Source organism: Trachemys scripta, chromosome 14 (assembly GCF_013100865.1).
Source record: "Trachemys scripta elegans isolate TJP31775 chromosome 14, CAS_Tse_1.0, whole genome shotgun sequence".
NCBI lineage: Eukaryota > Metazoa > Chordata > Testudines > Emydidae > Trachemys > Trachemys scripta.
This window is the reverse complement of record NC_048311.1, coordinates 42177596-42202425: the sequence shown is the minus strand read 5'-3', so window position 1 is coordinate 42202425 and position 24830 is coordinate 42177596. Positions and strand designations below refer to the sequence as shown.

The 24830-nt window shown below is 48.8% G+C and overlaps 1 protein-coding gene across 1 annotated transcript in view; it reads right to left on the bottom strand.

The window, feature by feature from the left end:
• Window positions 1-6517: 6517 nt before the first annotated feature.
• LOC117887719 (tumor necrosis factor receptor superfamily member 8-like) overlaps window positions 6518-24830 on the bottom strand; it is a 40741-nt gene continuing 22428 nt past the window's right edge. Inside the window, exons 3-11 of the mRNA XM_034790425.1 lie at window positions 21938-22063; window positions 20626-20781; window positions 20412-20505; window positions 19170-19528; window positions 18659-18781; window positions 18155-18205; window positions 15435-15460; window positions 11837-12050; window positions 6518-8312 (exon numbers count right to left, since the gene is read on the bottom strand). Coding sequence (XP_034646316.1) covers window positions 8065-8312; window positions 11837-12050; window positions 15435-15460; window positions 18155-18205; window positions 18659-18781; window positions 19170-19528; window positions 20412-20505; window positions 20626-20781; window positions 21938-22063 — 1397 coding nt within the window. The 3' untranslated portion in view covers window positions 6518-8064. The remainder of the gene's footprint in view (window positions 8313-11836; window positions 12051-15434; window positions 15461-18154; window positions 18206-18658; window positions 18782-19169; window positions 19529-20411; window positions 20506-20625; window positions 20782-21937; window positions 22064-24830) is intronic.

The following is a 24830-nucleotide window of genomic DNA, read 5'->3' as shown; positions in this document are numbered from 1 at the left end:
GGTTAAACCTGGGCTGCGATTTGAGGGTCTGCAGAGCTCGAGGGGCAGAAGCAGAGGCCGTTTGAGAATTACAAATACTATAGTCATAACAGTAAAACAGTGAGCAATTTATTTTCTCACTCATTCAGAGCAGACGCCCCAGCCCCCAGATGTAATCATCTCTCGGGGGCAGAGACTGGCTCCGCACACACGCATCTCCGAGGGGCCCCTTGGGCCATACCGCAATGCACAGTCAATAGAAGAAGAATGAACAGGATGCACCCAAACCTCGGTGCACTGAAAAGGGGGGCGCGTTTGCGCCGCGGATTAAGGCACCCAACGGTGGAATCTGGTCTCCCCCCAGTCTGGAAACGGGGCTCGTGGGGTGCCGGGAGGGGAGGCAGTGAAATGACTGTAGCCCTAAGGCGAGGAGTAAGCAGGGGGCTAATACAGACGCAATCGGGGGAGAGGGAGGCCAGGACTCGGCGGGCGGCGGTGATCAGAGCCCGGGCGCCCAGCCCGCTCCCCCCACCTATGGGTTCCCAGCAGCCGCCCGGTCTGAGTCAATGGGAGCTGTTACGGGAAAGGGCCGGAGCCCGGCCGGGCTGGGGTCCAGGTCCAGCCCGGGGTCCCGGGCCGCGCTCACCCACCTTGCCGGGCAGCGAGCCCGCCACGTGCAGCAGCAGCGCTCCCACCAGCCAGCCGGGCCCCATCCTGCAGCCCCGCCGCGCCACTCGCCCAGCAGAGCCCGCGGCGCCGCGACTGAAACCCGCCGCGGGGAGCCAGCCGAGGGGTGGAGCGGGGCGGCGCCGGCTCTAGGACATCCCCCCGGGGCTGAGCGCAAGCCAGCGCCGGCCTCGGCCCCTCCCTCCCGGCTAAGGAGTGGGGGCTGCTAGGAAAAGCCCCCCCTTGGGGGCCAGATGTCCTGATTTTATAGGGACAGACCCGATACTTGGAGCTTTTTCTTATATAAGTGCCTATTACCCACACACACACACACAGTCCCGATTTTTCACACTTGCTATCTGACCTCCTACCTCCCGCCCCAAGCACTCCTTGCCTTGCCTGGAGCGGGGGCAGCTGCAGCCCTGCAGGGTGGGAAGTACTTGGGGGGGGGCATAAATATCCGAGGTGGGGTTGCAGGAGGCTGATCCAATCCCCCAAAGGTCAGTCCCGTCTCTGCCTGGCGCAGGATGGCTCGGCTCGCAGGTGCCTTGGGCTTAGGGCAGGGCAAATGGGGCTCCCCCAAGGCTTGGGCCAGCTCAGGGCCAGCGCTAGCCCAAAGCAAGAATATTTTTGCTGCCCGCTCAGGACTAACTGCTTGCCTTGCATTGTTTCCACAAACCAAAAATATCCCACCCCAACCTGCACTAATACAGGGGGTAAAGAGTTCTCATTAAATGAGATGAATGGGATTTGGGGGGGCAATACTAAAGTGAGGCCCTTTCCACCTGGGGGCCCTAAGAAATGGCTTACAAGCCCTGTCTACACTACAAACGTGTGGGTATAACTCGGGTTTGCTCAGCGATGCAGTTATCCCGAGCGGACCAAACTCCTGGTGTAGATAGAGCTGTGTCGACAAGAAGCCTTCTCCCACTGATATAGCTACCACCTCTCAGGGAGGTGGATTAACTATGTCAGTGGTTCTCAAACTTTTGTCCTGGTGACCCCTTTCACATAGCAAGCCTCTGAGTGCAACCCCCCCCCCCTTATAAATTAAAAACACTTAAATATATTTAACATCATTATAAATGCAGGAGGCAAAGCAGGGTTTGAAGTGGAGGCTGACAGCTCATGACCGCCCCATGTAATAACCTTGTGACCCCCTGAGGGCTCCCAACCCCCAGTTTGAGAACCCCTGAACTATGCTAATGGGCGACCCCCCCCCCATGGGAGTAGGTAGGATCTTCACTAAGCACTACAGTGGTGCAGCTGCTGTGCTGTAAGTGTAGACAAGCCCTTCGTCACTACTGCCCAGATTAGACAGATTTCTCCAGAGCAGATGACACATTTTTCCCTTCCAGCACTCCACCCATGAACTGCAGTACAATCAGCTGCACCTATCTGATGGGAATCTAAACCCTGGGGCCTTGTGTACACTGGGGAAGTGACTCATGATAGAAAACATGTTACCTAGCTACCAAGCACAATTTTGTCTTTAGTCAGACAAAGAGAAGGGTGTTTAAGAACAGGTCTGCTACTTGTGATTAACCCTAGGGTACCTTTCCAAGGTTAACTATGACCAGCTAACTGGCTTTAAAACATGAGAGTAAACATGACTTAGCACCTAGTGTAGACAGAGACACAGCATGTTTAAAAACATGGTAGCTGATTGTGGTTAATGCCCCGCTCCTCTCCAGAGTTAACCATGACTGAGTAACACGATCCCTGGGTGGGAGTGGGGAAAACCGTGACCAGCTAGTAAGTTTTTACACATGCTTTGTCCTGCTCTACACTAGCCCTGTCATATTTGACATCAAGATACATTTTCCCATTGTAGACACAGCCTATGAGTATAATAAATGTTTCCTTGTCTGAATTTACTCTGTAGCAAAAACTGTCATGTTTTATGGGCCAAACACTACTCCCCTTACTCATGGGAATATTCCCACAGCCTTCAAGTCACCTCTTGGGAAGAGGAGAAGGTGGGGTTCAGATTAGGGGGAAGGGGTGAAGATAGGAACAATACAGCAGGGTGGAGTGGAGATGGGAAGTGTAGTCTCAGCGGGAATTTCTCCAGCTCATTGGTCCCTTTTCTGTTTCCCTTTCATTATTTATTTCTCTGATCTGCTATTTTGCCTCTCTTAACATTCCAGCTTTTTTCCAATCCCTTCTACAGCTTCATCATCCACCAAATATGCTTTTAAAACTTGTGATGTGGGGGGGGATGGGAATCACACTCTAAGCAACCCACACGGTCACCGTACAAACATCTGTGAAATTGCTCCAGTGGTTGTTTGCAGGGTAATAAATCAGCTATTACATACATTCCAGGGGAGGCAAGGTGCAGACTGAACATCATAACCTATGATGTAATCTCATGCTCCATGAAGGATAAATTTGGTTCACACTTCAGCACTCATTTGAGTATCTGGGCTTCAGCTCTTCAATCCAGTACTCCTATCTTGGGGTGTGTGTGGGGGTGTGTGTGTGCACAGCCACTGACAAGAAGGTATATTGGGGGATCCCTATATGAGGGGAAAGGGGCCTGCTGGCATGGTGGACAAGGGGGAAAATGAAGGTTCACACAAAGCACCTGCCATGGAGCTGGAACAGGGGACCCTGCTATAGGGGGAAGGAGAGAACGGAAGTTATATAAACACTTGCCACCGGGAAGGGGGAAGAACGAATGGGTGCGCCCAAAAAGCCACTAGCAGGTGGAGATTGTGGGGAGTTTCAGGGAGTCCCTGAAATAGAGGGGAATGGGAGAGGGGTGCCTAGGGAACTCGTTGGAGGGAATGGAGGGATGCCAGGAGGCCCTGGTGTATGCGATATTCGCTTTGGTAGGCCGAGTGTAAGTGTGCAAACCCCTACTAAGATCAGAAAGACTCTCAGTGACTGCAGTGGCCTTGGTCCTGTCTCCATCTCACCCTAATTAAAATAAACCATAGCATTAACCCAGGGCCAGCCTCACTCTCTTCGTCCCGCTCCCCAGTTCTGCTCCATTTTTTCTTAGGCACACACACAGGTTTGAACTTGGGGGTTGTTTGGGGGGAGGAAATAAGTAAGTTCCCTCAATCTAATATCTCAGCCCTTGTGAAGAAGATGATTGTGATGTCCGAAATTTACCTTTACCCCCTCCTGTCACAACGCTATAGCTATATTTTATACATTACCTCTGGTACACGCAATACATTTTAGCACAAGATCTCTATGGATACATCTGCCCTTCTGTTCTAATTAGAAAGGGGAACTTTCTGTTCTGAGCCTGAATTGAATTTACACTGAAGTTTATTGACACCCAGATGAAAGCTTCTTGAAAGCTTCTGCCCAAATTGTGTAAATAAGCCTTAATGGCAGAGGTGAAGGTAAGCCGGTACGCTGGGCCGGACCGTACCAGCTTCCCCAGGCCAGCGATTTAAAGGGCCTGGGGCTCCCCGCAGCGGCCAGAGCCCCAGGCCCTTTAAATTGCCACCAGAGCCCTGCTGCCAGAGCCCCTGGGTGGCGGAGGCGGTGATTTAAAGAGCCCTGTATATAACCACCACAGCCCCCGGCTGCCACTGCTACCCCAGGGGCTCTGGCAGCGGGGCTCAGGCGGGGATTTAAAGGGCCTGGGGTTCTGGCCGCTGCTGGGATTTAAAGGGGCGGTAGCGGCGGTCAGAGCCCCGGGCCCTTTAAATCTCCGCCAGAGCCCCAAGCCCCGGGGTAGCGGCGGCAGCCAGGAGCTCCTGGCGGTCCGTCAGCAATTTAAAGGGCCCGGGGCTCCCCTGCGGCCGGGAGCCCCTGGCCCTTTAAATCACCACTGGAGCCCTGGGCTGCCGCCATTACCCCGGGGGCTCCAGCAGCGGGGCTCAGGCAGCGATTTAAAGGGCTTGGGGCTCCACTGCAGTAGTGGCAGCTGGAGCCCCGGGCCCTTTAAATGGCCCCCTAGTCCCGGGGCTCCCAGCCGCCTCTGCAGCTGGTAGCTCCAGGGGTGATTTAAAGGGCCTGGGGCTCCCTGCCGCTACCACAGCTGGAGCCCTGGGCCCTTTAAATCAAGACTTAAAGGGCCCGGGGATTTAAAGGCCCCGCCTCTTCGGGTTGAGGCCCCGCCCCCCGCTCAGGACTCCGGAGTACCGGTAAGTCTTTTAAGTTACCTTCATCCCTGCTTAATGGGAACGAGAATCAGACCCTTTGGATGTGAATTGCATTCCCTGGTGATGAGGGAACCTGCAGCTGCCAAACTGCTGTCTTAAAGATTAAAATTGTTTGGTCTTTGAAACAGGAAAAAATAAAAAACCTTTTCATTTTCCTGGGACCCATCTGATTCTTTAACACTTGCTTAATTACAGGGCACTTTATACAAACTTTCATCAAGAATATCAAAAAGCAAAGTGTGCCCACAGGCTAATCCACATTTAATTTTTTCCATTACAAAAGTTAGCAAAATTGTCGTTTTAACCAACTACACTAGATCTAGCAAAAAAATGCATTTAATCCCCCTTGAAAAAACTATTGTATTAACCAGATTAACATATGCACAGGGCACACACCTCTATAACTAATTCCATTATTGTGGAAAACCCTTACAATCACAGTCACATGAGCATTGTTATTCAGAACCGCGTCGGTGTTCTTAGCTGAAAGAAGAGTCATTTCTCCATAACCCATGCTGAGCCCTGGGAAACAATGAGGCACCCGTGGTTAAAATGAAGAAAGTCTGGGCAAATTTTGTCCTCTGTGGTTTCACTTCCTTCTTGCATCTTAGTTTAACGACAATATTTGGTGAGCTGGCCTTCTGCTGCACAATATCAAGAAGTTTTAGCGAGAAATGTTATTTCAATTTGCTTCCGTCTTCACCACCATGTGCAACTTCCACTGAAGACGAGCACTAAGAACAGTAGAGACCCAGACTGTTGCCTTTTAGTTTTAGGAGCAGCATGTCTTCTGCATGTAACAAACAAGTACAACAGAGAAGGCCCACACCAGAGGTTTCTTTAACTTTGCAGAGGAGCCGAAGACACGTGCAGCAGCAATAGCAACTGGTGTTGAGCAGCACAGAAGATTTATGGAGAGGAAAGGAGAATTCAAGAAGGAATATGTGAAGGAGCTGCCCATGTTTGGGCCTAGCGCCATTTTGCAAATGAATTAGAGGCAGCGAGTCAGGATGGTGGGATTCTCCGGCTTGCTCTGCCTTACTGCGTCCTCAGAAAGTCACACTCTCTGTGCCTCTGGTCCCAACCATAACATAGTTCTTCTCTCCATCACATGGGTCATGCGAGGCTTAACCACTGTTTGGAAAGTGCACTGAGTCTCAGATAAAAGGCAGGTTGAAAACTAACATAAGGACAATGCTTAATTTGTAATGAAAGAAGTAACTGACAGGGCAAGCCCAGAGGTGACAGGGCTCTGAACTGCCAAGCCCAGAGGTGTCAGGGCTAAGCCCTGGTACAGATTAAGCCCTGCATAAGGAAATACTTCTCCACACAATGCACAGTCAGCCTGGGGAATGTATTGTGGGGGGATACTTTTGGCTTTCACAACACAACTGGGTACATTCATGGGGGATAGGTCCATCAATGGTTATTAGTCAAGATGATCAGGGATGCAACCCCAACCTTCGCGTATCCCTAAACCTCCAACTTCCAGAAGCTGGGACTGGTTGACAGGGGATGGATCACTTGAAATTACCCTGTTCTGTTCATTCCCTCTGAAGCATCTGGCACTGGCCACTGTCAGAGACAGGATACTGGGCTTGCTGGACCATTAGTCTGATGCAGTATGACCGTTCTTATGAATGCACTAGAGAAGCACAATTATCCGTCACTGTATTCTGTCCAATATAAAAACTACTGAGTCGGTAGTAATTCTGTGGTTCCTCTTTTTTTTTTTGTTGTTGTTGTTGTTAAACCTATCAAGAAACACTGTCATGTAACTCATTTTCCATAATCACGTGAAAGCGCAGTCAGCACTGATGCATTACATTTACAGTTATAGACTTAGCAGCATGAGAGTTTAGCATCTTGCGTAATTTGATCACAAAACTTGAGAGGTTTTTTTAAAAAATAATATGTAAATAAGCGCTTCCCAGATCACCACCTGCACTTCTTCCAAACGCAGCAGAAACGGACATCGTTTTAGGAAACCAGCAATGTGGCATTTAAAAAAAAAAAAATCTTTGTTTGTTTTGGAAAACCTTTTGTTTTCCTTATACAACCATATCCATATTCGCCAGGCCTGCTTAATTCAGACTCGGAGGCAAAGTTCACTTTCAGTACAACATCTAAATATTCAAAACCCTTTGGCTTGTACTGGAGAAGGCCATGATGTAGTAGCACTGCCAATCCCAAACATCAAAACCCTGGAGTCTGAATTGAAAGAAACGTGGACCTCTTTTTTAGATACATTTAGATAAAACACATGTACAGAGGGCTCAAAGAATGCCAGACCTCCATTCTCTTTTCCCCTCCCTCTTGGACTCCTCTTCCCTCTTCTCCCTATTCATGTATGTCTTCTCCTATTTTATTTCTATCATGTTATGTCTATCTAGTAGTGTCTGGTTTTGTATTGTCCGGTCTTGCAGCTTTGACAGGTTCTGAAACAGCATAATTGCATTGGAGAGCCCGTGAAGCATGCAGTATTGGGAAATATATACAAGCTGTAAGTCATTTACCTTTTTGTACTTTTCATTGTCAGTTTTCTTTATCAAAATCAAAAAGTTAATCACAGAAGTCCACCTTGAGTCCAGCTTCAAACTATTCATGAGATTGGCTTAAAAAAAAAAAATCATGAATAAATGTTGGGTTTGTTTTATTTACACTCTAGTATCTGTGCCTTGAGGGCACACTTAGGTCATGTTTCCAAGCTTTTATCCACTACCGTCAGGGCTGAGATTCTCATGTGATCACATGACTCCAGGAGCTGGGACTTTCAGAAAAAAAATGTTGTGAGATTAGCAATAAAATCCCAAGAATTGGCAACAATGATAGGAACAACACAACTACAGATAGATGATTCAGAGATAGGCCCCAATCTTCAGTCTTTGGATCCTGACTTGAATTTTCACAATGGATTTATATCATTCAGTTATGAAGATGGGGCAACTGTAGGGTTTGGATCAGGATCCAAAAGTCCTCAGAGTTTTGGAGTGTTCAAACGTGGGGTTTTGATTCAGTCCCATCTGTAACTGGACGTGCGGAGGAGAAGTGGAGAGAAATATTTGATGTGATCCATAAGTGTAAATCCTTCTTGTTACTATTGATGATTCTCTTGTTTCCTGGATGAAATCAATTCTATGACACCTTGTACCAAAGTGCTCCCATGACCCCCAACCATCCTTCCAGCATCTGAGACAATAAGGCATTCATGGCTCCCCAATGCACTGGATATCACTAGCACAATTGGCATCTGTGTAGCTTTAGTCTTCAAGAGCTTCTCTGCAAGACATCACTTCTCAGTGGCAGTGGTAGGGTGATGAAATTCCTTGCCCTCCTCCTCCACTGGAATCATTACATCACTTCCTGGAAACGATTCTGTCTCCTGCTGCGGATAATGCATTGCAAGTTCATTTTCCTCCATGTTTTCTTGAGCCTTAGAATCATTTTCACATCCTCTAACCGCGCAGTTCTTGCTGACGGGCACTTCCGAAATGGACCCCACAATCACAGTGTCGGCTTTCATTATGTATATTTTGTCTGCGGAAGGAAGCAGATAGGAATCAGTCCTGAGCATTACTAATTATCATTTCTGGTGCTAGCCAGAGACGGTTCCCTCTGTTGCAACGCTTGGATGCCTATCTGAAGTTTCCCAAAGTTCAGAGATGTGCAGATCTGGCCCATCTAGACCATAATTCCCCTCTATAATTAATGGTTAAGCCATGCTGGCCTTTGGTATGTGCCCCACTAGTTATGAATAGTAAGTCTTGGATATTCATAAGGCACCTTTCATTTGGAATCTAAGTACTGAACACAGAGAATGAAAGAGAGGGCTGTGGAAAGGCCATGTGCAAGAGAGCTGGATATTTCATACTATAACATTTCCAAATTTTTTGGATCATGTAGAAAGTTTTGGGTCAATATTTGTTCGCGTCTCCTGCAAATCTCATCTGTGATTACTGAACCACCTTCCCCTCCACCAGCAACATAAACTATGTTTCAAGTTCTTCTCTAACCGAAAGACGTGTTTGCTGCTTAACAATGCTTTTGCAAGGGCCAGAGAAATTAATAACGCCAGCAAACAGGATGCAAGAGTCTTCTACGACCCCAGGGCATATGCTCTAGGTGGTTTTTTGCTTTAATCTACAGCGACGCCAATAGCGGCATGAAAAGACTGCCTTTAAGCAAAGTTTTCAATTGACAGGAAACTCAGATAGCTGTAACAAGAGAGATAATTGAACTCTGTTTTTAGGTCTTGCACAGGAGACTTGGTATCAGGGGTCAGGCAATGCAGGATCAACTACGCTAGAAAGGGTATTTTAGGACAGATTTGTAGGACATGAACGTAGTGTCCAACATGTTAAACCTGGTCCTGATGAGAAAGGGAATTAAAGGCCTTCATTAGGACTTGAACGGCACACTCCACCCCAGAGGTCACTGCAGTTCAGTGGTGCTGGTGGGGGGTGAGGGCGGGGAGGTGTACCTGGGGATGACAGGCCTTACAGACTTTACATTGTTATCATAGAATCATAGAAGATTAGGGTTGGAAGAGACCACCTCAGGAGGTCATCTAGTCCAACCCCCTGCCCAAAGCAGGACCAACCCCAACTAAATCATCCCAGCCAGGGCTCTGTCAAGCCGGGCCTTAAAAACCTCTAAGGATGGAGATTCCACCACCTCCCTAGGTAACCCATTCCAATGCTTCACCACCCTCCTAGTGAAATAGTGTTTCCTAATATCCAAACTAGATCTCCCCCACTGCAACTTGAGACCATTGCTCCTTGTTCTGTCATCTGCCACCATTGAGAACAGCCAAGCTCCATCCTCTTTGGAACCCTCCTTCACGTAGTTGAAGGCTGCTATCAAATCCCTGCTCACTCTTCTCTTCTGCAGACTAAACTAGCCCAGTTCCCTCAGCCTCTTCTCGTAAGTCATGTGCCCCAGCCCCCGGATCATTTTCATTGCCCTCTGCTGGACTCTCTCCAATTTGTCCACATCCTTTCTGTAGTGGGAGGCCCAAAACTGGACGCAATACTCCAGATGTGGCCTCACCAGTGCCAAATAGAGGGGAGTACAACACTTCATAATTATCCAATATGCACCCAGTCCAAAACACAGAAAAGCCCATCTTCGTGCAGCTCTTTTCTGTGAATGAGTAGACGAGTTGAGTATGGGAAAGGGAAGCTGCATTTCAACCCGTCCATCTGCCATTAGCCTTCTTGGCAACAAGGGCACACTGCTGACTCAAATCCAGCTTCTCATCCTGGCTCTATGATGAAACTTCACAACGCTGCTGCTACCAATGTCCCTCAAGTCAGTATGTTTGTAACTCGGGAACAACTAACAGGCAAACGTTCCGGCACATCTTACTGATGCAAAGGTCATTTTTTGCAGAAGTTACAAGTGCATCACTCACAGGGTGGGAAGGTTCTGGTGCATTTGCAGGACCTATGAAAGGCACTTAGCTCCAAAAGGTCAGCACTAACAAGGACAGGGTAGCTTAGATTGGGAGCAGACTTCCATGGAATACCGTACCATGACCTGGCACCAAGATGCTACTGGAATAAGTGAGTTATGTAAACTAGGCCAGGCAGTCAAGTTCTCTGGGGACTGTTAATTCAGAGCTGTTTGCAGAACTCTGACAGGATGCCATGACGTCCAAACATACTATCAGTTTGAAAACTGGCACACAACAGGCCTGCACTTTGATGATAACCTTTCCTGGTGGAGTACAGTATAGGAGCTTTGTTCCAAAAACCATACTGCCGTGACCACACAATGCCCTCTAATCAACATCACTTCAAAGTGTTTCTCAGCATTTGCACCGGGCATGAAGAGAGCATGGATTGCATACAATACAGCAGTGGTTCTCAACCAGGGGTATGCAGAGGTCTGCCAGGGCAGCGGTACATCAACTCCTCTAGATATTCACCTAGTTTTACAACAGGCTACATAAAAAGCACTAGTGAAGTCAGTACAAACTAAAATTTCATACAGACAATGTCTTGTTTATACTGCTCTCTATATTATACAATGAAGTATAAGTACGATATATATATTCCAATTGATTTATTTTATAATTATATGGTAAAAATGAGAAAGTCAGCAAGTTTTCAGTAAGAAATGTGTTGTGACATTTTTATGTCCGATTTTGTAAGCAAGTGGTTTTTAAGTGAGGTGAAACTTGTGGGTATGCAAGACAATCAGCCTCCTGAAAGGGGTACAGTAGTCGGGAAAGGTTGAGAGCCACTGCAATACAGAACCTGCAGCACCCCACATTTCCTCACTTTGCATATTATCTGACAACCAGGCTTTGAAATGACCCCGGTCACTAATAAAGACCCTTCCTCATTACACATCTGCTTACACAAATAAAGGGAAGCTCTCAAACCAAATCATTTCGTAACATCCAACTCAAATCTGCGCACTCGTCTGTCTCCCTGTCATTGAGAACAAGTTCCAATGGAGATTTGTCCTTCCTTCAGACATACACGTAGGGCCAGATCTCAGCTGGTATAAATCTGCCTAGGTCCAGTGCAGTTCTGCAAATTTATACCAGCAGAGGATCTGCACCATCACTCAAGATTTTCTGCAGAGGAGAGGAGGCCCTCAAATGCATCTTCCCCTCCAGCCTCATTGCAGAAACATCTCACCGGGAAAAATATGACCATGATTTAAAAACAGTTTGCCAGTCTGGAGAAGAGTCGCGATAAATATTTTAAAAAAAATATATTCAGTCATTAACTCTTCACCCACTGTATTGCTTAATCCCACCCTGGGCATGCCCCCAGCTGCACAGGAAATGGCCTTTGCTTATTTTCCCCTTTGCTCCATCTCAGCAGTTCTTGATTTCCTTTTAAGCAGTTTTCTTTGGCAGCAGTCACTCCGGGTCAGGATTCTGTGCTGCTTGGTTGACTGTTCGAGGAAATGTTTGGCACCAAAGTCATGCAACTGACAGTAAATGAAAACTTTAAAAAGCTGCTAGTTAATTATACAAAGGGGCTGAATTCCTTCCCACCTCCCCGACACACACACCCTATTCTGCAAAGGCGTACGAGACTCACCGATTCGGTTATTAGTGTGGTCCCTCACTCGGGAATCAGCGGGGTAGTCTGTGGCATTCCCGGTGCTCTGGATCGTCTCAGCCAGGCTTGAGTCAGGACTGGGATTTTTTTCTGAGCTGGAGACCAAGTTGTTGTTGGTTTCCACAACGGGGATTCTGTTTAACAACTCCCTCTCTTCTGACTCTTTGTCAGCTTTCAGCATACTGAACCTCTTCTGTCGACATAAAGAGGAGATGAACAGGGCAGCGAACCTACGGCTCACATAACAAGAAGCAAAACAGGGAGGGACTGCAGTAGTTTTGGAAGCAACCGCATCCCTCTGAATCCGCGAGAATAATAGTCGTATTTACAGAATACCTTCCATCAGTTGAGGCAAATTTTCAAGAGGGCTTAAATGACTTCAGAGCTTAGGTTCCTTTGAATTAGGCTCCTAAGTCCTTTAGGGCCAGATTTACAAAGATATGTAGGTGACTAAAGATGCTGATAGGTGTCTACCAGGATTTATAAAGTGCCGAAGCAGGTTCGGCTCCTATCTGCAACTTTAGACCCTAAATATCTTTGTATGTTGGGAACCTAGCTGCTTTTGAAAATTTTACTCCGTCTTAAAGCACTTGAAATACAGCAATGACTTAAGTCTCATAGCACTCCCCATCGGATCGAGGGGTAAACTGAGGCAGAGAGCAGTCAAATGACTTGTCCAAGGTCACAAACTGAAAAAGTGCGCTCTTTGGCAGAGCCAGTGATAGAACCGAAGTTCCCAGGCCTGTCCCATAAACACAGACCATCTGTCCTACAGAAATTGGATACAATGAACTTTGTGACATGAGACCTTAAATAGATCCTGCCTGCTCTGCATGACACAATCAGCAATGGGGATATATCACTGAGAACTGGCCTCCAGAGGACTGAAGTTATCATTGGCCTCCACCGTCTTGCCCTTTTTGGTCACGTTGCCGGACTCAGAGACAAAGTCCCTGCACACTGAACTCTGAAGATTGACTATGAGGTCACTGCCTGGTCACGGACTGGTGGTGGTCATGTGGTCGCCCGCGATTAACCTGGCTGCAGCAGATCAGGAACGATCCTGGGGAGTTACTAGATACCGTACACTGCGGTCATGGACGTTCAGCGCTCCGGACCTCCGCTGTCTAAGCATCTGGAGGTTGCTGCGCTGCATCGTCCGATGGCATTTTCATAGAAGTAGCACCCACGGCCAAGACTGTCCTCTCCCCACCTGTAGTACTGCATGCTGTGCACCAGCAGTTGCTAGCCTGTATCCTAGCGGTAGCTGCACTTCAGCGGTGGAGTATAGAGTTTGCAAAGCTCTAGGGCAGCAGTTCTCAAACTTCATTGCACCGTGACCCCCTTCTGACAACAAAAATGACTACATGACCCTAGGATGGGGGACCAAAGCCTGAGCCTGCCCAAGCCCCACCACTCTTGGCGGGGGGGTGGGGGAGGGAGGCTTGTAACCTGGGCCTCGGCACCCAGAGCTGAAACCCTCGGGCTTTGGCTTTAGCCCTGGGCCCTAGCAAGTCTAATGCCAGCCATTAAAATGGGGTCACAACCCACAGTTTGAGAACCTCTGCTCTAGGGGAGTGTTGTATGTGTAATGAACAGAAATCCCAGGGAGAAGAACTTTGTTTTAACAGATGTATTCAGGCAGAACTTAGAATCATAGAATATCAGGGTTGGAAGGGACCTCAGGAGATCATCTAGTCCAACCCCCTGCTCAAAGCAGGACCAATTCCCTACTAAATCATCCCAACCAGGGCTTTGTCAAGCCTGACCTTAAAAACCTCTAAGGATGGAGATTCCACCACCTCCTTAGGTCACCCATTCCAGTGCTTCACCATCCTCCTAGTGAAAAAGTTTTTCCTAATATCCAACCTAAACCTCCCCCACTGCAATTTGAGACCATTACTCCTTGTTCTGTCATCACAAGCATCACAACTTCAAGCTGGATTGGTGTTAAGACTGTTCTCCCTCTGTATTTAGCATTGAGCGAAGCAAATAGCCCGCTGTGAAATTATGTAGCGCTGGGTGATCAAGGGGCAATGAATTTAAAGGAAAACAGATGCATGTAAATTTCCCCTGATTTCTTGCAAGTTCTTGCCCTCTTGTGGAAGGTCAAGCAAGCACAGGATTTGAATTGGCGTTCTAGAACTTCAACGCAGAGTCACTGCAATCCTGTCTCAGAAGAGCTCCCCCTCAGGGGTTAATGATTATTTATTTAAAGGAGAAACTAAGATCCAATTAACCAAAGCTATAGCTTTCCTGTCCCAGAGCCAAATTCTGCTGATGGTTCCTAGCTCTGCTGCCGTTTGCACACGATTAGATCAGCAAAAACCGAGCAAGGGGTTTCAAGTGTGAAGTTCCCAGCACTTGGCACCCGTCTGACTCATTTTCTATGAAAAAGTACGAAAGGAAGTTTCCTGAGTAGCTGGCATGAAATATTGAAATGATGGTAGAAGTTTGTAAAACCAGGTTGCTTTACAATTGGAGATTTAAAAACCATTTTTTACAGGTGAAATGAAATGCTTTTAAAAATACAGAGCTCAGCTGAAAGCCTACCTCACTAGCACAGCGTTCGTGTAGGCGTCAAAGATTACAAACAAACAAACGACATGAACTTCCATGGAGCCCTGACAATTGACTGCAGCTCAGGATCTGTCCTCTAATGTTACTGTGTTTATTTATGTTTGATTTGTTCATCCCTAGCCCGGGAAATTCTTACTTTATCATTAGCATTGTTTTGTATTAACTGGGAATATCCCTGCACTGTGGATGGGGGTAATTATTTCCAGAGGGTCATGTTGGCTAACCAGCTTCAATCTGTGTCGTTACACCAGTCCTGGCACATCCATCAAACAATATCCTCCTAACACCCGTTTTAGGACAAGCACTCTTGCCCACACCTGCAGAGAAGGGCACCAGAGGGGGCTCAATCCCAATGACTTAATTGGGGGGTGACAAATGGAGATGGGACGAAACTGCCAAGGTCAGATCCCAACTGCTCCCAAAAGATCAGGCATGTTCGCCTCTGCGATTTTGGTTCCTGCCCCAATCTAATGACAACGGGGTCACAGCCTGCACGCCCCACTGAAGCAGAACTCCCATTAGCAGCATGACATTGATGGGAATTTTGCCAGCGGAAGGATTCCAAGATCAGGCCCCAGATAACAAGTACGGCTACATCCCCCACGTGCATGTACATCAGAGGTTACAATGGAAAGGGGCAAACTGAAGGGCAGGTTTACATTTAAAACGCTTTAGTGAAGATGCTGATGGGAGACGTCTCCTGTCGGTGGAGTTAATCCACCTCTGCAAGAGGGAGTAGCCATGTTGATGGGAGAAGCTTTCTTGCCAACATAGCACTGTCTACACCAGGAGTTAGGTTGGTAAACTACATCGCTCAAGGGTGAGGATTTTTCACACCCCTGAGTGACGTAGTTACACAGATATAAGCCTGTAGTGTAGACCTGGCCTGAAAAGGTTGTCACTGATGGTTTAAAAGGACATTATAAAATACCACTAATTATTTTTACTCCTTTTGGAGAAAACAGGAGTGATTTGGGAGCGTCTATTTCATACTTACTGCACAGTTCTTCATCAGATCAGAACCTACAATGAGAAGAGGGGGAAAAAAAACATATCATGGGTAAGTTTATATTAATTTAACAATCCCAAGAAGACTATCAATGTCTCATCTTGTATTTGTACAGCAGCTTTCACCTTGATGTATTTTAAGTTATTTTACAAAATGAAGTACCCTTTGCATTCCTTCCCTACCACTAAAATGCAGACACATTTGGAGTGAATGCAGCTGAGTTGTAAAGAACCCCCCCATATTCAATAAAGAATGAACCATGCACGGCAGATGTTAGTCACGTTGATTAATGCCCTGCTGAATGTATTTAGATATGAAGGCACCGAGAAGGGAAGAAAAGCCAGATAGAACAGACTATTCGATTGAAATCGCAAGGGGAGGTTAGCTGGGTAAAACGTAATTGTGAGGCTGGCAGGCCACATGGCAGTTCATGCCCAGGCTGCCGGCATTGGCTAAGAGCTGACAACCTCATAGCTGGAGACCAGACCAGGTCAACTGTATGTTAGTTTTGCTCAAAATAGGTGTTAGTCTTATAAGAATGTATTTAGTGTTGAGATTTTTATGAAATGCTTGTAAATTGCTGCCTGCATTAATCTCACTTGTAATGTCTGTTCTCCAGGCTATAAGAAAATAGGTAAGTTGTGCTTTGCCCTGAACTTGCGAACTCAACCATGGAAACCATCCCCCACTCCCTCTGCCCATCCAGAAGGACTATCAAAGTCAGATGGGCCATCAAGAATCATTGCAATACAAAGGACTGGTTAATGGCCCTGTCCATCTGGGAAATGCTCTTCCTGTGGGCTTGGAAGCTGAATGAAGGAAATAAACAAAACCACAGGAAACAGTTCCATCTTTTTGGCTGTTTGCCCTCTGAAGTGCCAGAGCCTCGAAGGGCATGTCTACATTTGCCATCGAAAGCGGAAAAAGTCCCTTTTCTGCGCAAAGACCGTGGGAGTGTCTACACTTGCCAATGACTTTTTTGCGGTGAAACTTCTGAGTTTCACCGCAAAAAGAAAACCACCTCCACAAGAGACGTACAGCTCTTACCGGTGATGCTTTTGCGGTGATGTACAAGTGAAGACACGTTCTTCCTGTTTACAGAGCTTTTAGCCTCCGCAGGATATCCCACAGTGCCTAGGTGGCCACTCCGGCCAGCAGCTCTGCTGCTCCAACACCCGGTAAACAGATGTCTGCCCCTCCCCCTGTCAAGCCCCAGGAACTTTGAAACTCCCCTGCCTGGTTTTTTGGCAAGCGCTCACTTATCCTCTGGCCAGGGGACGCTGGCTGCTCCATGGAGCAAACATTCCCCTGCTTGGAGCAATTCTGAGCTACTGAATCTGATCAGTGTTTGGGGAGAGGAGGCTGTGCAGGGCCCCAGGATGCCCCGCGATCACCCCCCCCCCCGCCCTTCCCACGAGACCTATCATGAGAATGGAGAGAGCTGCACTGTGGGATAGCTGCCCTCAGGGTGTGGCGCTCATTGGCGATGGAAGTGCTGCAAATGTAAACACTCTCGGACGCCTGTGGACGTGAGAACACAAACCAGCGCTTTTCTTTCACCGGTTCACTATCACCGGGGAAACTGACAGCGCAAACACTCTGCAAGTAGCCTAAGTTGAAGCCAGAGATCCCCAAGGGCTGCCTCCTGGGTCTGCCCTGAAAGACACTTGGAATGGACCGATCACTACAACTCTGTCACTCTTACGATTTAGATGGTAACTCATTCGTGTTTTAACCTGTAAATAACTCTCTGGTTCCTTTTTCCTAGTTAATAAACCTTTAGCTAGTTTATTACAGGATTGGCTACAGGTGTTGGCGTTGTCAGGTGCTAACTGATCTGGGGGTAAGTGACTGGTCTCTTGGGACTGGAAGTAACCTGAATGTGGTGTGATTTTTTGGGGGGGTAAGTGATCATTTATCACAAAAGTCTAGTTTGTCTGGATTTCAAAACACACTGCAGAGTCTAAGGGGACGGTCTGTGACTCTGTGGTAAGGCTAGCATGGTGATCAAGGAGTTCGCATTTCTTACTGGCTTGGTGAAATCCACTTCTAGAACCAGGAGTGTTGGAAGTACCCTAAAAGCGTGGGGAGGGGGTGCCCCACAGGCACCCGAACCATGGGCACATCCCCCCGCGCCGCCCCTTCCCCCAAGGCCTCGCCCTCTGCTCACTTCTCTTCGCCCCTCCCCCCGTCACTCGCCCTTACCGCAGGTAATAAGAGGGAGGGCCCTGGCCACCTGCCCCTCCCCGATCCGGAGCCCCTGTCTAGAATACACCACCAGTTTGGGGTGTCTGCCCTGTTGAGTCACTCCAGACAGCATGACAGTAATGACTCAGGCTGGGGCTTGGTTAGGGTACTGTGGTTAATGCCCTCTCTACTTTTGTAACACAAGCCACAAGGCCTTCAGGTCAGGCACTGTGATTTTAAGTTCCACCTAAAAAACGGCACACCTCCAGCAGCACTGGGCCCCACTTACTACACAAGGGCATCGATTCAGGTGGAAGAGCGCCATCTGTTGCACCGTTTTAATAGTGCTGGAGAGAGCAATGCAATGCATTTTCCCCCGGCACCTGTCATATAAGTCTAATAAGGTAAAAACGTGACTCAGTAACAGTTGTCCTAATTAACACAAAAATGGATTGAAATTCAGCTAGAAAACCTTCTGCGATAGACCAGAAAGATGGCTCCAGCCTCTATCAGTCACCTACCCTGACTTGAAGATTTGAGTCTACATGTAGTGACTGGATACAGATCAAGAGCTGAGAAAATAAAGAGACACCATGTTCAGCACCAAAGTAGCTCTGGGACATATGGAGGACGAGATCTGATCATTACCAACGAAGATTACCCTTCCCCTCTCTCCGCTTGGGGCTATACCAGCTAACACACAAAACAGACCCCAGACGACACCGTTCTGTGCTGAGGAGAGACATTTTGTTACCATTTCTCCCACAGCCTCTGAGAAACTCCCCACGCAGCCTGTGTTTCATGGCAGCACCATCTCTTTCTTCCTCCATGAACTGCTTATAGGATTCTAACGTTGAAAACCCTGAGGTCAGGATCTGCCTGGAGCCCTCACCCTGCCCTGCCTGCTCCCAGGGGCTGGTCGCTCTCCCCGACACATGCAGCGGCCACCCAAACCTTTGCAAGAACAGGTGACACTACCAGCATGCTACGGGTTAATGAACAGCTAGAGGGCTCAGGAAACTCACTCTTCCCATTGGGGGTGAAGATCCGCCTCTTGCAAGCCTTCCTTTGCCAAACCGCCAGCATACCAGCGAGAAGCACCATGCTGCAAAGAACCACCGCACCCCAGGGAACAAAGCTCCCATCACCTGCAACACAGAGCGGGCAGAGGGGGTATTGTTAATGAAGCTGGGATTTTTTTTAAGAAAAGGTATGGGGTGTCCACAGGCAGTATGAGAGAGAAAGACGTTCCCACGCCAGAACACGCACGCAGACCCAAGCCCGCCTTAAATTAAACAAATTTTAAATTAATGGAGATATCCTATCTCCTAGAACTGGAAAGGACCTTGAAAGGTCATTGAGTCCAGCCCCCTGCCTTCACTAGGCAGGACCAAGTACTGATTTTGTCCCAGATCCCTAAGTGGCCCCCTCAAGGATTGAACTCACAACCCTGGGTTTAGCAGGCCAATGCTCAAACCACTGGGCTATCCCTCCCCCATGTACTGCACTCATCACGTGCGTTATCAGTGCTATCACCTGTCTTGGCAGTCTTTTCTGTAGCTATATCTGAGGTAGGAGAAGTGCCAGCTGCGTGTTTTGTATCCGATCCACCGACGGTTCCCGCAGCAGTCCAGTTGGCATCACCAGAGGCTGCATCACTCGTGAGGATGCTGGCGCTGGTCACTGGCTTTGTGGTAGTGTGGGAATGCTGGCCTCCCACGGTTGTTGGCTGCTCGTTCAGGAGCGGCGCTTTTGCCCTGTCGGAATCCTTCGACTCGTTGCTGAATTTCGCAGACAAAGTGGCAGGTGTGAGGTGGGTGGGAGGTGGGTCCATGCAGACTTGGTCGTGTGTGGAATTTCCGCTGTCCACGGCTACTTTGTTTAGCTTGGCACAGCTGGGAAGGGGAAGGAGAACACAGAGGTTACAGGTCACAGAGTAAAAACGCATGAGGAATCCTTGGGGGAATGGAAGATAGGAGAGAGGTTACCTGAGTGATAAGCACCCCCTTGCTCGTTTTTGTGCCATCTGCCCTTAGCCAGAAGCTCCTCCCTTCCCATTACTCCTCCCCCTGCCCCACAGGATCTCTTTAAACCAGAGGCAAATCTAGACTTGAATTCATGTTCAAGTCTAACCCACTCTAGTCAAGAGAGCTCGAGGTTAGAGGGGTTCATTCATCCACCCTCAAACCTCCCCACCCCCTCGGCCATGTAATCTTGTGTAAGTAATAAGAGAAATAGGGATGCCCTCAAATCTCTTTGCTCACTAGCAAAATGCTGCTCCTTTGTCCTGGGGCTGGGTTTGGCTAGTTTGTGCCAGAAGAGCGACAGCTTCCATAATATATGGAGATATACCTATCTCATAGAGCTGGAAGGGACCTTGAAAGGTCATTGAGTCGAGTCCAGTCCCCTACCTTCACTAGCAGGACCAAGTACTGTCCCGGACAGATTTTTGCCCCAGATCCTTAAATGGCCCCCTCAAGGATTGAACTCACCACCCTGGGTTTAAGCAGGCTAATGCTCAAACCACTGAACTATCCCTCCCCCGCAAAAAAATGGAATCATAGAATATCAGGGTTGGAAGGGACCTCAGGAAGTCAGCTAGTCCAACCCCCTGCTCAAAGCAGGACCAATCCCCAACTAAAGCCCCAAATTGCCCCCTCAAGGATTGAACTCACAGCCCTGGGTTTAGCAGGCCAATGCTCAAACCACTGAGCTAGCCCTCCCACAGCTCCAGCTCCAGCTCTAGCTCTAGACAGCCGGTCAAAAATCTGGGCTTACTCCGTGTGGGGCTTGCAGCGTTCGGTGCTGGAGTGCCGCTCAGAGAAGGTCCCCAAAGGGCATTCTTGGCAGGAGACATCAACTTCTGAGGTGCCTGCAGGAAAGAAAAAAAAAAAGCGATCGTCGAGCCGTACGCGACGGCGTGAGCTGTGTCGCCAGCACCGTCCAGAGGCCAAAGCCAGAGGAGACTGGCTGGCATGGGTGGGATGCTTACCTCTGACTAGGACTCCAAATCCTGGCTTGCAGACAGTGTGGGAAATGCATCGCGCACAGCTGTTCAGAACGGCAACCTTACAAAACAGCCCTGCTCGGCACTCACACACCCTTCTGGAATTGAAGGAGCAAGGGACTTTCTCCACAAGGTCGTATTCTGAAAGGGGGAGTGAGAGAAAATTAGCATGGAGGAGACGCAGGGGGAGGAGAAGAGTTGGAAAGGATAATGAATGTTCTGTTCAGCGACAACTCAAGTCACAAGAGCAGGAGAAGTCTGCGAACCAATGGGCTGGAGTCTGATCAACCAAGCAGGAATCAGACTTGGTCAATAGCTGAATGAGAGACCTCTGGGGAAATCCCAGGTCCCGCAGGAAGTGGCGCGGTGAGATGGTAGGTGGCATTCCCCTCTCTAAGTACTGAGCCAGCACAGGGGGCCATTCTACTGCTGGAAATGCCGTTCTGAATGAAATGTTTTTACTGGGATCCCAACCACTTGTAGGCTGTCAAGAGCTCACTGCACATTTGCAAGATCGGGGTGTTAACTCTCCTGCTTGAGCCAAATTTTAGCTCAGGCAATTGCGTTCCGTCCTCCTAAATTTTCCTGGTAGCTTCTCTTAAGCATGCTAACCTCCCTGTTCTAACCTGGTGGGTAATGTTGTTGTGCATTGTTAAACATCTCTGTGCATCCCCCCAGAGGTAGCTGCAATCCCAGTAAGGCTTGCACTTCAATTCTGCGTCTGCAAAACTCTTTGGAATCCACTGGGGTGAAAAAACACAAGAGATGGGTCCGTACCAGAACCCCAGATCCAGACTTGGGGAGAACCAAGATGCAAATCTGAATTCAGATCCAAGCTCCGTGGTTCGTTCCTCTCTCTAACGTCATGTCATGTGGTGGGACGACTTTTCAAAACTGAACAGAACATCCAAGTCAAGCATTTGGATGCTCAAGTAGGTGCACAACGTAGAAAAGTAAAATAGCCAGACGTGCACTCTCCAAGAGCCTGATTCAAATTCCACCACTGACCCCAAATGCAGCCTTTGGATGTCCTATTGAGATACCCACCCAAATATACAAATGGGACCAGTTTCACGTAATGGGGATACCTTACTGCAGTGCACCTTAACTGGAGAGGTGGCTCTCATCAGCCCTGTGCTTCAGCTGGAGGATCAAGGACTAAGATAAGACAGCTTCCCTCGCCAGTCCAGACAGGTAGTGGAAAGGCAGGAAATCAAGACACAATGAAACTGGCCTAGCCCAAACCCAGAGAAGGTCTCGGCATGATGCAAGTGCAGGGGCTAAGCAAAACACATACCTGGCTTGCACGACACGCAGGCCTCGCAGCGTGGCTTCCCTTGCTCCCTGTTCAGGAAGTGCTCGGGTTCACACTGCCCACAGTCCCGGTCTGGATCTGTGGGACACTCTTTCCGTTTATGATAGCCTGAAAGACAGAAAGCAAAATAAGTAAGAAGCCTCTTACCAAGGGCTCTGAGAGAAGCAGAGGGAGAGAATGCTGTGCCTGCCCGGCAGCGCCCTCTACTGGCCAAGCGTCGCTCAGACGTGCCAAGCCTCAGTTTCCCTTTCAGATAGGCTCTTCTCTTCCAATAATACCCTGGATTATCATCAGAAATGGTTCCCATCAAAATAAAGGTCTCAGAGTCCAAATTTCATCCTGCCCAGCCCCTACCTGGCTGGAGTCATCTTCTATTCCGCTGCAGGCTGCTTTCTGCTCCAGTCCCCGGCTCTCCTCCTTGGAGCTAGGGGTGTTGAGCCTCTGCTAGCTTCTTCCTCCGGCTGGCTCTTTGCCCCAGTCAGTCCTTCACTCTCCCCCTAGGAGCATTCCCCTGCAGATCTCCCCCAGCCACTGGCTCCACTCCTTTTGAGGGAGGATAGTGTGTGTGTGTGTGTGTGTGTATATATATAGATTTCCCTCCCAGAGCGTGTCCTGATTGGCTGAGAGAGGAGTCCTGCCCCGCCCACTCCACAAAGCTCCTGATCCCAGGCCCTTAAAGAAACAGCAGCCTGGGTTTTCCCCAAGCCTTAACTATCTCCTCTGGGGCCATCTTCCTCTCCCCCAGTACCTAGCTCTGCCTTTCCTGGGTCTTCATCTGCTCTTAAAAAGTCCAAGGGCTTAAAGAGACACAGCACAGAACAGGTGTTGACTGACCACTAGTGCTTACTGCCCTTTAGGGGACAGTCACCCTGTTATACGGCCGAAGGCGCCTCAGTCCATGCGGTCACCTCCCACACAATACTAGGCTGGATCTGCTCTCTGCACCTGTCACCCGGGCTGCAGTAATGCTATTCCAGGGTGCAGGGCTTGGGATCGTTGCGCAGGGAGGTTACAAATGGGAAGACAGAGGTGGCTGGCAGGTCTGCAGGGAAGTGCCCCACTGCCACGCAGATTCCTCAGACAATTGCTCCTCACTGGCTCCTTCAGGTCTATGGTAGCAACCCCCAGGGCCGGTGCTCAACGTTTGACTGCCTAGATATCTGCTTTCCTCTCAACTGCCGCCAGCACCTCTGGGATGCTGGTGCAAACGGGAGCTTGAAGGGGCAGAGGTGCGCCCTCAAAAGCTGTGCTGGGGCGTGGAAGGAGGCCAAGCAGGGGTGGCTGGGCCAGAGGCACCTCTAAAAGGTCAGTATTCTAAGCAGCTGGGTCCGCGGGCTAACGAATGCCCTGGCTATATCATGGAGATCAGAAGGGCTGCAGAAAGCTTGACCCCAGGAGTTGCTGGGAGGTGGGTAACCACGACCACAGAGGAAGGCACCGTGGCAGCAGCAAATGCACAATGAGAAATCCCAGCAGCAGCGCGGGAATGGGGCACGGGGGGGGGGGGGGGCGAGAAAGACTCCAGGAAAACGGCCCACCTCTTTCTGCATAACACAACCCTCCGGGCTAACGACTCGGAGGAAAACAACACACTCGCTAAACGTTCTGGCAAGCCCAGCGTGGGCGGCGCAGGTGACAGCATCAGTGCTATATTTAGGTGACTAAATGCCACCAGACAACTCCCAGCTACGTGGCTCCCACCTCCCACTGTCTGAAACCAGTCTCACTAGGGTGGCAACCACTGCGATGCCGGTGCACAGGCCTGCAACATGGTCCTTTTAAAAAAAAAATAGCTATTCCCTTTAGCGACCAGCTGTGTCAGGAATTGAGGCTGAAATAATGCACTGCAGAGGGCAGGCGGAGTGTGGCTGTGGAACATCTGACCAGCAGCCCAGGGAGTAAACACTGCTGGCCTACTCTGGGATTCTGCTGGGAGGAAGGTGGTCTGGTCTAGTGGACAGGTTCAGGGATGCAGGCGTGGAGCTGAGGTTGGGGGACTGGGACTGGGGTGAGCAGCTAAGGGAGGATGGCACAGACAACCTTAATTCTGGCATTTCCTAACTTTTGTGGGCTTGATTTTGCAACCTTAATATCCGTTTAGTGTCATTTTTGCTATGTAGTACAGCAGGGGCAGGCAACCTATGGCACGTGTGCTGAACGTGGCACGTGAGTTGATTTTCAGTGGCACTTCACACTGCCCGGCTCCTGGCCACCGGTCCGGGGAGCTCTGCATTTTAATTTCATTTTAAATGAAGCTTCTTAAACATTTTAAAAACCTTATTTACTTTACATACAACACTAGTTTAGTTATATATTATAGACTTCTAGAAAGAGACCTTCTAAAAAACGTTAAAATGTATTACTGGCACGCAAAACCTTAAATTAGAGTGAATAAATGAAGACTCGGCACACCACTTCTGAAAAGTTGTCGACCCCTGTAGTATAGTATCTATTTGTCCAGGGAATATTCCTCTCTCTGATCCCTTTTTAATGCTATTCTCCCCCGAGATTTCCCCCCGCTTTTCTCCTCTCTCCTCCTCCCCAGTCTTCCTTAAGCACAACACCAAGCCAACATCCTTCAGGTACAAATCAAATGTAACAACTCCCACATCTGCAGCTGCTATAAAAACGGTGAAGCCCCTTTGAAGGCAACGAAGCTACACTGACATACCCCAGTTGAGGATCATAGAACCATAGGGTTAGGAGGGACCGCCAGGGTCCCGAGTCTAACCCCCTGCCCAGATGTGGGATTTGGATGGTGTAGACACAAGACAGATGGCTGTCCATCCATTTGAGTAGGTTCCAAACTGGGTAAAAGCAGCTTCGTCATCCCTAATTTCTTGTTTTACTGGAAGCAGTCTCCCTCTTCCTAATT